The sequence below is a fragment of the Neofelis nebulosa genome, chromosome 14 (assembly GCF_028018385.1).
Source record: "Neofelis nebulosa isolate mNeoNeb1 chromosome 14, mNeoNeb1.pri, whole genome shotgun sequence".
Classification (NCBI taxonomy): domain Eukaryota; kingdom Metazoa; phylum Chordata; class Mammalia; order Carnivora; family Felidae; genus Neofelis; species Neofelis nebulosa.
This window is the reverse complement of record NC_080795.1, coordinates 5,316,122-5,331,995: the sequence shown is the minus strand read 5'-3', so window position 1 is coordinate 5,331,995 and position 15,874 is coordinate 5,316,122. Positions and strand designations below refer to the sequence as shown.

Here is a 15,874-nt window from a genome sequence, read left to right as displayed (position 1 = left end):
TGGGGAATTACCCAGAATAATTTAGAAGTCTACATTACTGCTAATACCAGACATAAAGAATTGTAAGAAACTACTATGTACAATCATTTACAACAAATTGGACAATCTAGAAGACATGGATACACTCCTAGAAACATACAACCGTCCAAGACTGAGTCATGAAGAAATAGAAAATCTTAACAGGCCAGTTAAGTAAGGAGATTGAATCTGTAAGCAGAAACCTCCCAGCAGAGAAAAGTCTGGGACCAGATGGCTTCACTGGTGAATTCTATCAAACATTTTTTTTTAAAGAAGAACTAATACCAACCTTCCTGAAACTCTTCTAAAACACAGAAGAGGAAAGAGCTCTACGGAACTCAATATATGAAGCCAGCATTACCCTGTTACCTGCATGACAGGGGAGCTACAAGAAAAATACAGGGCAGTATCCATAATGGACATAGATGCAGAAATGCTCAGCAATATATTAATAAACCAAGTTCTGCAATGTACGAAAGGGAATGTACACCAGGATCAAGTGGGATTTATTCCAGGGATACAAGGGTGGTTCAACCTCAGCAAACTGGTGTGATCTACCCCATCAACAAAACAAAGAATGGCCATCGTTTAATCATTTCAGTAGATGAGGAAAAAGCACTTGACAGAATTTTCAACATCAATCCTTTCATGATAAAAACTCTTCACAAAGTGGGTGTAGAGTCAATGTACCCCAACATAATAAAGGCTGTATATGCGAAACACACAGTTAACATCATACTCAACGGCAGAAAGCTGAAAGTTCTCTGTAAGATCTGGACAAAGCAAAGATACCTACTCTCGCCACTGCTTTTCACCATAGTGTGCTGGAAGTCCTAGCCAGAGCAATTAGGCAAGAAAAGGAAATAAAAAATACCCAAACAGGTAAGGAAGAAGTGAAATTATCTCTTTGTAGATGACATGATAATATGTAGAAACCCCTAAAAGACTACCAAAAACTGTTAGAACTAATCATAAGTTCAGGAAAGTTGCAGGACATGAGATCAGTAATGTTTTTATATGCTAACAATGAACTAACAAAGAGATTTGAGAAACTGTCCCATTTACAATTGCATCAAAAAGAGTAAAATACTTAGTAATAGATTTAACCAAGGAGGTGAAAGATTTGTACACTGAAAACTACAAGATGTTGGTGAAAGAAATTGAAGAAGACACAAATAAGTGGACAGAGATTTTGTGTTCGTGGATTGGAAGAATTAAAATTATGAACATGTCTCTACTAACCAAAGCAATCTGAAGATTCTTTGCAGTCCCTATCAAAACTCCAGTAACACTTCTCGCAGAAACGGAAAGGAGCAGTCCCAAAATGCATACGGAACTACAGAACGCCCTGAATAACCCAAGCGATCTTGGGCAAGAGGAACAAAGCTAGAGGTTTCACACTTTCTGACTTTCTGACAGGTTTCACACTGTATTGCAGTGCTGTAGTAATCAAACAGGTAGCATAAGTAGATGCAAAGCTGAATGGAATAGAATAGAGATGCCAGAAACAAATTCCTGCATATTAGGCAACTAAAATTTGACAAGGGAGTTTAGGAATGCCCAGTAGGGAAAGGATAGTGTCTTCAGTAAATGGTGCTGGGAAAACTGGACGGCCATGTGCAAAAGAATGAAACCGGATCCCTATGTTAACACCATACACAAAAATCACCTCAAAATGGATTAAAGACTTAAATATAAGACCCAAAACTGTAAAGCTCAGAGAAGAAAGTATAGGAGAGAAGCTCCTTGACATTGGCTTGGCAGTGGTGTGGGGGGTTTTCACTGGAAGCAAAGACAGCAAAAATAAACAAGTAGGACTACATCAAACTAAAAAGGTTCCGTACATCAACAAAATCAAAAGACAACTTATGGAGTGGAAGAAAATATTTGCAAATTATACATCTAATACATTGTTAATGCCTGAAATATATAAAGAACCCGCACGACAGCAAAGAAACAGCCCCAGTTAAAAAGTGGGCAAAAAATAGACCTTTTTCCAAAGAGGACGTACGGATGACCTACATGAAAAGGTACTCAGTGTCACCAATCATAAGGGAAATATAAATCAAAGCCACAAGATACCAGTCTCCTCGTATCTCTTAGGATGTCTGTTATTAAAGAGGCAGTGGGTAACAAGTGCTGGTGAGAATGTGGAGGAAAGAGAACTCTCATGAACTGTTCGTGGGAATGTAAACTGGTACAGCCGGTATAGAAAACAATATGGTGGTTCCTCAAGGAATTAAAAGTAGAGCTGCCGTATGATCCAGCTGTCTCTCAGCTCTGGGTACATCTACGCAAAAGAAATGAAGCCATTATCTCAAAAGAGATCTCTGTCCTCCCATGCTCACCGCAGCATTATTCACAGTAGCCAATACATGGGAACATCCTAAGTATCCCTTGATGGATGAATGGATTAAGAAAATGGTGAACAAAAATATTTCACGAATTATTATTCAGCCATGAGAAAGAAGGAGATTCTGCCCTTTGCAGTAGCATGGATGAACCTGGAGGCCAACATGCCAAATGAAATAAGCCAGCCAGAGAGAGACAAATAACGCATAGTATCCCTTATATGTAGAATCTTTAAATAAAAAGTCAAATTCATAGAGTAGAAAAGTGGTTGCCAGGAGCTGGGGCTGGGAGGGGCAAGGTTGGATAAAGGTTGCAATCTTTCAGGTACAAGTTATAAGATGAACAAGACCTAAGGATGTAACATGGTCACGGTAAATGATAACACTGTGTTGTATAGTTGAAATTTGATAAGAGAGTAGAATTTCAGCATTCTCCCTGCCTTGCCAAAAAGGTAAGTGATGGAGGTGTTAGTTGACTCATTGAACTTATGTTTTCACAATGTGTATGTATATCACATCATCATATTTTACACTTTGAATGTCTCATAATTTATTTCCCAATCGTGCCTCCATAAAGAATTGTAATAAAAATACAACGTTCAAGCCTGTACCCTATTAGACATTTTTTTCTTTTCTAACTTTTTGAGTGTTTTAGTGCGATGGGCAGATTTACGCATGGCAGAGAGACGAGCACATTTCTAGCCACTTAGTAGTACCACTGAAATCTTTATTGAGATCTGGTTTATTTTTTTGTGGAATAAAACTTTAAGTTCTGTCTGTAGCTTACTCATAGATGTATTGTGTTTTATTTCTAGTTTTAATGGTGAAGCCACCCAGGAAATACCACTTTATTGGTACCACACATTAACCCACACGTAGGAAGAGGAGCGCTTCTTCCTCTCTGGGGGAAAACTTCAGATTCAAAAGACATGGCCCCTAGAAAAATGCATGCACAAAGTTTTGCTTATAATTTCAAAAGGTTTGTCGATCTGGGTTCAAGACCTCCAGTACAAAGAACATGTACCATTGAAATGTGTCCTAATTTAAACATTAAGGCTGCTTTTGAAAATGTAGTCCAGAGGGGCCTGGGTGGCTCAGTCAGTTGAGCATCCGACTTCAATTCAGGTCATGATCTCACTGTTCATGAGTTCGAGCCCTGCATCAGGCTCTATTCTGTCAGCTCAGAGCCTGGAGCCTGCTTCGGATTCTTTGTCTCCCTCTCTCTCTGCCCCTTCCCCGCTTGCACTCTGTCTCTCTCAAAAATAAATAAACATAAAAAAAAAAAAAAAATTAAAAAAAAAAAAAAAAGGTAGTCCAAATCTTTAATTTTTAAAGTGCTCTGTAGTAATAGTTAAATTTCCAAATCTTATTGAAGAATGTAAAGTCCAGAATTTTAAAAGACTTAAACTAAAATAAATCATTCTCTTTTAGAGAAAATATCCATATGCTATCTGAAGAAAAACAGAGAATAATGCTGTTAGAACGAGTAAGTAAATTTCTTTCTTGAAATGCAGTGTTGACTGTGTTCGCGTTTGTTTTGGACGCTGTTACAAAATGTTTATATTGAAAACATACCAGGTTGTGTTTATAAAGTTAGATCTTTTAAAAAGTGGTTACTTTTGCGATTAATGTTTTGAGAAATCCTGTCATTTTTTTTATTCAAGTGGCTAAATATTTGGTGATAGTATTCCAGGTCTGTTATTTGTCATTTCTTCCCAGTAAATGAAGTCTATATCCGAAAAGAAGATTGGTGGTCTTTATAAAATGAATATAGGGAATATTGGTTTTATTCAATAACAGTTCAGAATGCAACAAAAGATTATAAATAGGAACCCTCATGTGTTTATTTCAAAAACAAGGTAAGTATTTTCTAGAAGTGGGCAAAAATAGAGTATGAATAATGAGATAAGTTAGGGGTTTTGTTTTTTGTGGGTTTTTTTTTTTGAGATTAATTGAAATTTTTAAAAAATGGCAATAAGGGGTTTCCTCTCAATTGTACTATCAGGTTATATATAATTTTGATTCAGAGTTAACATATCCTTACTCATAGATCACTTTCATTCCTTGGGCTTTTAAGATTTTCAACATTTTCTCTTGCTCTTTTCAGGCTTAATCGTCCAGTAAGAATCCAAAGTCAGAATTCTATAACTTTGTGTTCTATCGTGCATTCTTATTAAAGGGTTGTGTGATCACCTTTGTGAAATTCAGCTGGGGTGTGTGTTATAACTACAGAATCCTCCTCTTAGGCCAGACCTGTTCCTATCCCCCGTCTCCTGTCTATCCCCTACAGAGTCTTCGGGAATAGCTCCCAGCTATTTACTGCACATTTACAAGTTCCACAAGTAATTCTAAAGCATATTAAACTTTGAGAACCCTCAGCTTAGGTAAATGTACCTAAAATTGTTCTCATTCTCTCTTAAGCCTGTAAATAATTAAAACAGTTGGAAAGGATCCATAAAAAAGAATATCCTCACTAACTTTTCATACTAGATCAGAACATTAATGTGAAGATGAAGGAAATTTGACAGTTAGGAAGTTTCAAGTAGAGAAGATACAAGGGATAAACCACAGGTCCCTTTTTTTTCCTCCTGCAGACATTACAATTGAAAGAAGAAGAAAACAAGCGGTTAAATCAAAGACTGGTAAGTTATTTTTCTTGGCCAATAGGTGTTAACATTTCAAAATGTTTTGCATTGCATTTCATTATAAATACCGTCAGCAACATGTTTGGCTCGATGAATTTATTTCTAGTAGTTTCATTGGGCCGTGTGGGTCATTAATGACTTGATTCTCAGAGAGGTGACCGTAGGTCAGAGGTGCCCTCCGTGGCAGTAGAACGGACGAAGCTGACTACCTTACTGATGTCACGTTAATATCAGTCAGCAAATTCAAGGCCGTGTTTCCGGTGATTAATAAGCTATGATCACTTAGGATTCCGTAATTACATGTATTTGTAACATCAAGTTGGGATTCTTAAGTCAGTAACTCTTTATAGTTAGAAGTACTTTTTATAGGCCTTTTGGAAATTAACATATTCACTCTTAAGGGTGCGTAATTAATACATTATGTCCGTTCACTTTTTTTTTTAAACTGAACATGTTTGATCCTGACACTTTGCATGATACCCTGTATAATCTTCTGAATTAATCTTGGCTTTACTCTAACCTGCAAACATATTAACCTATTACTTGAACAGTTGTACGGTTGATCTTACTTGTTTTAATAAGGCAGTTACTTCATTTTGCAAGTTCTAATAATTGTAAGTTATGAGGAAATAGGAATAATCTTAAGGCGTGTGTTCAGTACTTTTGAAAAGTTTTGATACTGATTAGAATTGAGCTTTTTAAAAACAGTATCTTGTAGGGAAACATCTGCTTTTCTTTCCTATACCTTATTGAACAGCAAAAATTACATCTAAATTCTGTAGTCATTAGTCATATGGTCAATTAGTCTACAGTCATTATAGTCAATCATTAATTTATCACCAAGACAATCTTAAGTCTATTTGCTGTTTTTGTAAGTACAGCAAACCATTGTTCAAAAAGACTGAGAAGAGTTGCCTGTCTCAGACATCATTCAACATGCCGTTTGATGCAGTATTTCCAATAGATTTTAAGCCCTGTTTGGCAAGGGTTTTGTAGTCAGTCTTGTCTGTGTTCCTAGCACCTTCAGTAGTAACTGGTACACAGTTGATGCTTGGGAAGTGTTTATGAAAGAAGGAGTTTTGCCCTTCAGATCCAGAGGACCCCACTCCCACCCAGAGAGGTGTCTCAATGTTAAGGATACTTTCATGTCAATTTACAGCTGTTTTCACAGTGTTTTCTTAAATCTAAGACCTCATTTATAATAAATATATGAAAAACTTAAGCTTTTTAAAAAATCTAAATAAAATGTGGTCCAGAAAATGGATGGTCAAACTTGCCTTCACTGGCAGTATGTAGACCATTTGGATGATTTTGATACTCAATTGCTGTACTTTTAGGCCTTTCTGTTCATTATTTGTTATTGTTCTTTTTATTTTGTTTCAAGCACGAATGAGACCCTTCGTTATTCCAGATAAAGTTCAGAGAGCAATGGAAGAAATTCTGAGAATCAGAATTAGACTTAATAAGAGAAATGCACTTGTCTGTCCTTGATTTGTGCTGCCCACTCTGCTTGGGAAGTGAAGGCATCTTCACCATCCTTTCTGGCCCTGAGACTGGGGGACACGTGCCCCGTGGGTCATGTGATGGTGTCAGAAATGGATTAAAGCCCGTTTGAAGAGCAAGCCGTCTCAGCTGGGCTAAGGCAACAAACAGCGCGTCCGCTCGCGTGTCTCGTCCCATTTTGTTCGTCATCAGGAGAGGAAATGGGTGACAGTCACACCTTTCCTCATTTAGCACTTGCTCAGAATTGTGGGTTTTTAAACTGAAGCTTCTCAGAAGTTGCCTTGGACGTCAGAGAGGGACTTTACCGACTCTGAGAACTTTGTTCTCCCACCCACTTTTCAGCCAGCGTAGCATTGTGTTTATTTGTTTTTCCAAGTTAGTGAGTCTTTGAGTAAGATTTTCCTGCAGAGTTTTTTGGTTTGTTCTTTTACCAGTAGATTTGAAACTGATGTGTTAGAATTGGCAAACTCTTCTCCAAAAATTGTTAATCTCTTTCCCTGTGATATTTTTAATATTAGCTATGGAATTACAAATAAAATATTCTATACGTAGTCTTTAATGCAGCCAAATTTGATTAAGAAAATAACATAAGTAAAAGTGTAGGTGAATTTGTCCACTGAAAATTATTGTTGAAGGAAAGGAATTACATTAATGAACCTTATGCTTGGACTCTTAAAAGCTGAGGCACAGATCTGAATGTGTGTGACATCGAGAGAAATATATGTGGTGCTTTAATTGTGTAAATAGCTTTATGAACTGTCCATTTTTTTAGATGTCTCAGAGCATGTCTTCGGTATCCTCAAGGCATTCGGAAAAGATAGCTATTAGAGAGTGAGTATTTTATTTATATTTTCTCAAAGTTTTTCCTGTGAAAGAGAGTCACTGATTTAGATAGTATTGGATTGTTAATGGAAATATATTTCAGTGGCTGTAATCCTTCAGATTTCAGGTGCATTGAGCTGAGTGTTTTGTACTCATTGGTAGTAAAACATTTTCTATTAAAAGTAAAGGTTTTCTAAAGTATTCTTGGAAACATTAGGATTACATTCAAAGCCATTCCTATTACAGCTTTAATTATCATTTGTACACAGATATTTCTGAAATCTTTTTGACTCCACTTTTCAGCTGATGCCACCTCTTTAAAAAAATTTTTTTTGCATTTGTTTATTTTTGAGAGACAAAGACAGAGTACAAGTTGGGGAGGGGCAGGGAGAGAAGGAGACAGAATGTGAACCAGGCTCCAGGCCCCGAGCTGTCAGCACAGCCCGACACGGGGCTCGAACTCAACAAACCGCGAGATCGCGACCTGAGCCGAAGTCGGCCGCTCAGCCGACTGAGGCCCCCAGGCACCCCCAATGCCACCGCTTCTAAATCCTGTTGATTACCCTAGTCTTTTTCATTTTAGATCGGAGAGTCATTTCAAATAGGAGATTTTTTAAGTTGCAGTGTTTCTGGTTTCTGTTTTTCAGACTTCACTGTAATTGATACACTACAGATTCATAATACACTATTAAATTTACCAGTTGAATAATTTCACAGACAGCCATCCTGTTCCACATTACCTCACAGTAATATATTGGGTTTTGACACGGGCTGTTGGAAAGGAGGGTCTCCGTAATAAGGTTTTTGAAAAGCATTGTTAACAGCTCACAAGCACTGGTTAGTCTTCTGTATTTTGTCTGTAATAGGTCTGTCAATGAAATTTTTGGTTGTCAGACGTCTGTGGTTACTGACCCTCATTAGAATCTTCTCTTTTCTCAGTGATTTCAAAGGGCTAAATGGTATCTGCTTTTATGTATCAGCTGTATGTCAAGTCAGATCCAGGGTTGGGCCTTTCAAAGATTAGAATGGGATGAGCTTTATGAAAAAGAAAAAACTGCCTGGGAGAGGTCCTATCTACCTTTTTAAAGATGTTCTGGTGTTTAGCCAAAACAGTGCCTGCCACATCCTGTGAGGCGGGCATCGAGGATTTGTAGGATAAGCAATTAATGAATAAAAAACTGTTCTCTTTTAAAAGCTTTCCCAGTGATTCTGATGATTTATCAGGTGCAAGACCTACAGAATTAAATGGTCATGGCAAGTGTGAAATCCAAGATTAACTTTCCTTGTTTTTTTTTTTTTATTAAGTTAATTCGAATTCCTGTATAGTTAACGTACAGTGTTACGTTAGTTCCGGGTGTGCAACATAGTATTTCAGCAACTGTGTACGTTACTCAGTTACTCAGGGCTCAACGTGATAAGTGTACTTACTCTTAATCCATCCCCCACCCCCCTCCCCTCCGGTAACCACTACTTCTGTTCACCATAGTACTGGAAGTCCTGGCCACAGCAGTCAGACAGCAAAACGAAATAAAAGGCATCCAGCTCTGCAAGGAAGACGTATTACTTCCACTATTTGCAGATGAGATGATACTTCATCAAGAAAACCCTAAACCCTCCACTAAAACACTGCTAGACTGAGAGCGAAATTCAGTGAGGCCGCAAGATTAGCCTTCAAGGCCTGTTCATATTTTGAACATTTTGAAAACTGATTCTGAAGAGAGCATCACTTAGAGCCTATGGGCAGCTACACCCACTTCCTTCTTTCCTCGCTCCGTGTTTCAGGCGTCACCCCAAAGCAGTCATTTCCACCGACTTGTTTAAGCCTGATTAAGTACATGAACTGAACACTGCTGGGTTTTCTTTCAAACAGAAGAGCACTAGACCCAGAGACAGAAATAGCAGGTAGCACGTAGTGTGAGTGGGAGATAAAGGATGAACATCTTCTTCCTGTGACTAGATGACTGGGGGGGGGGGGGGGGGGGGGGTCCTCCTCCCCCCTCATCCAAGCATTTGTTTTGTTTTGTTTTGTTTTTCTAAACAATAGGTAGTGTTTGACACTTGAATATAGGGCTGAACGCTGCAGAATATATGCTTGAAGTTTTCAGAAGAGTGCGGCAGTGACTCTGCAGGGCAATAAATTACATTCCTTTCTTCAGTTTTCAGGTGGGAGATTTGGTGCTCATCATCCTAGACGAGCGCCATGACAATTACGTGTTGTTTACCGTTAGTCCAACCTTGTATTTCCTGCATTCGGAGTCTCTGCCTGCCCTGGATCTGAAACCAGGTGAGGGTGGTAAGTGTCACATCCGGAACCACACTAGCGAAGCCGGAGCGCACGCAGTATGTCAGAGGTTTTCCCCTCCTGTCTAATCATAACAGAATTACATCACTCAGACGGAACTCTGCTTAATACGTTTTTGTTTTTGTTTTGTTTCTGTTTTGTTTTTGTTTTGTTTCGTTTTTTCGTTTTGTTTTTGTCGTTGCTGTTTTATAAAATCTGCGTTATCCAGATTATTTTCCAGGATCTACTGACAATTCGGAAATAGAGTGGATTTAATGAGATTGGATCAGATATACCCTAGCAGAGGCAGAATTATATTGTCAAAATTCTCATACACATGCAGCCTATCTTAGCTTAGTACACACTCATTTGTCTATAAAGGCAGTAAAGACCAGTTTTAGAAAAAAAGTTCTCCAGTTGTAAAATGCCTTTTCTAGCCTGCTTATCATCTTACGTTCTTCCTTTTTTTTTTTTTTCATTAAACTTTTCAATACTTAGTGGTTTTTTTGGTTTTTTTAAAAAAATGTGTTAAAATATACTAAATTACAGTGTCTACTATCTATTGCTTTGATCTTTAAAAGAGAATAGATACCTTGGGGTACTTAGCTTAAATAGGATTATTAAAGTACAGGAATATATGCCCATTACAATTGATGTGTCCGTGTGGAATGACTTACCGACATGGGCAAATACCAATTCTTGAATTAGGCCAGTGTCACACGATCACTCCATCATGGCTGTTGGTGATGGGTTATACAGAAATGCGCATAGACTTGTACAGTTTTCGTAGAACCTTGAAAAATGAGAAGATAAGCTTACAACGTACTGATTTTGTGCCTTGAAAACAATGAACGACATTTTTTTTCGATTTTCTGGGTTTTTTTTCATTTCTTTAAATTTTTTTATTTGAAAATGATTCTGAAATTTACCAAAAAGTTGCACAAGTACCAGCGTTTAAAAAAACAAAAAAAGAGCTATAGACCTTTACAGATTCACCTGTTGTTAACATTTTGCCCCATTTGTTTTATTCTACATGTGTATGTCTAAATGTATAAATGCATAAATATACACAAACGTGTTTATTTTTGTTTCCAGAACTATAAGGGGCTAAGGTATATCATGGATCTTTAAAAACTTCAGTGTGCCTTTCCCAAGAATAGGAGAGTTAGTGTTTAAATCTAGGAAACACTTCCTGTGTACCCTTAGAGGTTACAGTGCACGTTACCACGTGAAGGGCTCTCACAAGTCTTGGAGAAAAGAATTTAACAGTCTTACTTTACCAAGGAACTCTACCCTCCTGACCCCCACCCCACCCCCACTTTTTTAAAGAAATACAAAATACTAGAGTGTTTTTATGCCCTTGACAGTGGGACCCATTACTCCTCAGACATAAAACATAAGCATTCAGTTTTAGATCATTCTTTTCAGAAATCACGCATTATCTGTGAAGTGCTAAATTACTCTGTAGAGCATTTTCCATTTCTGATAGTTCATTCATGGTATCCTTCATTTATATCCTGCCAAACTATGTTTAGGGACTAAAGATCAGATTTGTCTTCTCTTGGGAATCTCAGGCTTTAGCCTAAGCAGATCATTTATTGACCCAATACTTTGGAAATCAACTCTTTTATTAGCTTCTCTTTTAATGAATTTAAAAATGAAATGAGTGCTCTCCCTTTCTTAGCTTGTCACACTTTGGCTCTTTGAGGATTAGCTTTTCATCCTGTCTCCTCCCTCATTTTCCGTCTCCCCCCGCATTTTCCGTCTCCCCTTCGCACAAGCACCGCCCTTCCGGGCTTTGCTTCTTAACCCGTTAGCCCTTATGTTATTTATTGTGCACCAATCACGTTACCGCTGCCCTGCCAGGCGCTGTGCGGGACAGATGTGACACAGGCTCCTACCCTTGAGCACTGACGTGAAAAGCACCACCACCCCCCCACCACCCCCACAAAGGCAGTGCTTTGCTTTGAACCTAGAAGATAAATTTTGTCTGAATAACTGTCTGCTTCAGAAATAGAAATGGCCATCTTCGTTAGCATTTCGGTAGATGGCACTGTTGAGCTAACTTAGAATCCCTAGATTTATTTGTTCATGATTTGTACTTAGATTATTTGTAGTTCTTGAACTTCTGTTAGTTCTGTGATTTGCTTTACCATCTATATTTTTAGTGCAGAAAGTTAAAACCAATGGCCGAAAAGTAAAATGATTCCATTTCTGTCTCAGAAAACATTTCGTTCTTTAGGGATTTCAGTTTTAAGAGTCTTACACCTTTTTTCACTTCTGACAACTTTATTCGTCTGTTTTGATTCTGGCAGTTAATGTTTTCATGAGTAATTATAACTACTTTTAAAAAGAAACTCACACTTTCGTTCACTAGCTTCAGGTGCATCTCGAAGACCCTGGGTACTTGGAAAAGTAATGGAAAAGGAATACTGTCAAGCCAAAAAGGTAAAAACTACATCAGATAATATAAACCTAGGAACCATAAGGAAGATTCAGATTCACATACTCCTTTACACAGAAATTGTTCATAGGGCAGCGGTTGGCGTTTTAGCTCACTCGATCGAGTTAGGCCCAGTTAGGCCTTGAGTTCAAGGAGTGTGAGTACGAACCAGGAGTTTTATAAGGATTTGTTATTTCTCTTTAGAGAGTAGACATGGATAGGTGATTACCAACAACTCCTCAGCCTGTACATGAAAACTACTACGCTCTTCTGTGACCATCCAGTTATTAGTGTTTTCGTGTGCGAAGAAGAACACGTAGCATAACTGATGACTGAGCGCATCCGTTTGTAGGCAGAGTTGTTGTTTTCTTATTTTCATATGCTATCCCCCGGGAAGGAAGATAACGTGAACTGTCTGATGGCTGAACACGTCCCTGACTGTAGTGTCAGCAGTGTCGACACCGTAGAGTCGGTGGAATCTACCGAACGGTTTGGGGCCTCTCTGCTCCAAAGCACTGATGGAACTTAAACTGTGTACTGACGGTTCTTCGGTACGAAATCGTGACCTGTGGCTCCGTTTGTACCGTATTGTTGGGCAACGATTACCAGCTCTTTCTTCCATCAATGTTAGTGGTTCCGTGTACTCTCAGCCTGGGGAGGGGCGGGTCTTGGGCGCTTTGGTAAAGACTTCTGCTCGCCCGTGCTCCCCAGCCCCCAGTACTCTCGCACTGAGTAGTACGATCGGACAGTACTGTGTAGTTTGGTTTTAACCATTGAAGTCATTCCTCTTCTTTTCTTCTTAGGCACAAAACCGATTCAAGGTTCCTCTGGGGACAAAGTTTTACAGAGTGAAAGCTGTGTCATGGAATAAGAAAGTATAACTTAAGAAATCAAACGTTCTGTGACAGCTGCCTGATCTGTCCTACAGTGCTTACTCCTCACTCCAAAAACAGCAGGCCGTCTTTTTATACGGAGGTCGCCGTGACAATACACTTCATTGGTGTATATCACTTCCTTTTTAACTGGCTACGTTTTAGGAACAATAAATTCATCAAAAGCCTTGGCCGACTTAAAATGGTTTTGTTTTTGGTTTTTTTACCCAGATAACTAGAAATGCGGACCAAAGTAGTTCATTTTCTCAAAGGGCATACCCTGCATTGTGGCTTACGGTGAGCCATATTAATTGCCTGTTACATATACATTAGCTTGGACTTAGATAGTAAATGTTAGCTCTTATTACCAGCATTTGTCCTTTTGTGAAATCAATATCAGAAAACTTGCACTCTGAAACACATTCTTTATAAAATGTATAAATTCTTCAGAACTATTTAAAGGGGAGTGTTACTGCATGCAGATAATCATAACTTTGAGTTTGCGTCTGTAGATTACTAAAGCAAATTGTTTCATTTATTTTTTTAAATGCCCTTTGACGTTTCAAAATAAAAACTTGTCATTTGATCGACTGATGTTAAGGCCAGCCATAATCAGCAGTCTTCAAAAGCACTTTGAACAGCGGCCACCTGGGTTCTACGGGGAAGCGTGTGTGCTCTTGACCGTTTCAAACGCGGCACTCAAAACCTTCCCAACCTCTTTTGATTTGGGTTGGAAATAATCCTGTTGATGAAATCGTAATCCATGGTTTGAGTTCAGAAAAAGCATATTCATTGTACATTAACCATTTAGAGGTCATTTAAATAACAAAATATTGTATTGTAAAAGACATGTAGAATTTTAAAACAATAAAGATTTGAACCTGTAAATGTGTGTGCCTTTTAAAGAAGGATGCATTTTTAATATATTCGAGTGATTGCTGGGAAGTGTGAAAAACTTGTTCTGTATCATATCGAAAGAGAAACTTGTTTATTACAAAAATGTTCTTTAACTATATACTGTGTAACAGGGTAAAACAGTGTTCTGTAGAATAGAATTGTGTAAACTCGATATTTAGACAAATTGCTACGGAGCGAAGGTATTTAAATGAGTTAGTTGAGTTGGAGGAGGCTTGTTTTCAGGTTTGTTGCTAGAGAACGATAATAAAACGATTCTTTTTCAGAAAATATTTAATTTCTTCTTAAAAATAAGTTAAATATTTTTTTAAATATGTATATCTAATAGTACAGAAAATGGAATAAACACCATAGTGTATAGAAAACTGAATTTGACAACATATTAATGAATAAATGAACAAATGATTTCACATGTTTCTATTCAGTCCTTCCATGACCTCTCAGTGCAAAGAATACCAAAGCGATAAACTGCCGTATCTCCAGAGCGGTTTTGTTAAGCAGATTTGGTTGGGTCTGAATGAATCTGCCAGGTGGACCATTTTGACTGACTGGGTGCCTTTCACACATAGAAACATGTGGTCGTTGTGCTGTGGAACCGCCGTGGCCCGACACGACGTGGAAGCTGTCTTCTCATTGACGCTGCTCTTTCATGTTGGATTTTGTCGCTTATCGTTTTTCTTACATCCTGTTTTATAGCCATCCCATCGGTGTTCACATATCCCTTTATAAAGCACATGGAGAGAAAATGCAGTTTTCTTTGTTAAAAAGAGAAATGGAACCTGGCAAAACTCTTGGAGTTCTTCCCTTTGTATGGTTACGGTCAGTGTACTGAGCGTTTGGGCATCAGAACCCCTGAGTTCCATCTAGATCTAACCTTCACTTTGGGCGACGTGCATTAACTTTGAACCTCAGTTTTGTCCCTAGATGGTATGGTAGGACCTACCTCATAAGGTTATTTTGAAGGTTAAGTGATGAAGTTAATAAACCTATAAAGTGCTATAAACAATTTTAAAAACATTAAGTATTCAGTAAACGTTAGGTATTATAAAGATTTTTTGCATAATCAAAGCTTGTTACATTCATTACCCAATCTCTCATAGAAACGTAGCTTGCTTTATTACAAGAATCATGCTTAAATCATTTTATTGCAAGTAAAAAGCACACATGGATTATGTGGATAATTTTACTGATTTTCGCAAAGATACCTCTGCATATGCTAAGAACAGAAGGAGCAAAAATTATGTAAACTTTCATTTTTATTTTTTAAATTATCATGGTGTAAAACATGTCTATGCTTTCAAAACAGTGAACCCTCTCCCAAGCCCTTGTTCTGTTTCCCAGTTGTGTCACCTAGAGGTATACTTTTTAGCTTATAAGTGCCAAATAATACAACTATACTGCAATTATCTTGCTAAATCATCTATCGATTTACTTTCTTATATGACATTTTAGCTATTTCGTAAGAACGTTCTCTGCTGTTTTTCCAGTAATTTACTATGTTACTTTCCAGCTGGTTCACTAGCATTTACGTTATCATGACTCTCTACTGTTTGCTGAGCAAAGTCGTGAACTACGATTACGTTTCCTTTCATGTACAGCCCACAGCCTTTACTAAGAGCTTTTCTACTGGGTTTTTTGTTGTTGTTGTTGTTGTTGTTGTTGTTGTTGTTTTTTCTCTTCTTGTGCTATTGTGGTGTGATTGCCACAACTGATGTTTTCAAGTGCTTCTTCGTATTTTATTTCATCAAGTCACGTTTCCCAGAGACGTGCGTTCTGGAACCATTTCTCCCCACGCCTCGTTACACACAGCCAGAATGAACTAATTCTCACTTGGAGTGTTTCTTCCAAACTTTCAGCCAGAGGCACACATTTGTTTTGCCGCCGCAAAACTGGTCATCTTTCCAGCCCAGGAGCAGTTTCCCTACCTTCCCAGCCTTGGTGGTCAGGCCGCGCCAACCGTTAGGCTTTTGTTGTGGCAGCACCGCGCTCTTGGTCCCGATCTCTGGGTCAAGTGCCCATTGTTG

General features: G+C 38.2%; 1 protein-coding gene across 2 annotated transcripts in view; it reads left to right on the top strand.

Moving 5' to 3' along the window:
• RB1CC1 (RB1 inducible coiled-coil 1) overlaps positions 1–14,260 on the top strand; it is a 92,849-nt gene extending 78,589 nt beyond the window's left edge. Inside the window, exons 19-24 of one of the 2 annotated variants that reach the window (XM_058699554.1) lie at positions 3,801–3,855; positions 4,964–5,011; positions 7,290–7,348; positions 9,496–9,623; positions 11,998–12,068; positions 12,867–14,260. In XM_058699554.1, coding sequence (XP_058555537.1) covers positions 3,801–3,855; positions 4,964–5,011; positions 7,290–7,348; positions 9,496–9,623; positions 11,998–12,068; positions 12,867–12,944 — 439 coding nt within the window. In that variant the 3' untranslated portion in view covers positions 12,945–14,260. Of the gene's footprint in view, positions 1–3,800; positions 3,856–4,963; positions 5,012–7,289; positions 7,349–9,495; positions 9,633–11,997; positions 12,069–12,866 lie in introns of both variants that reach the window. The other variant, XM_058699553.1, reaches the window with a different exon arrangement.
• The last annotated feature ends 1,614 nt before the right edge of the window (positions 14,261–15,874 follow it).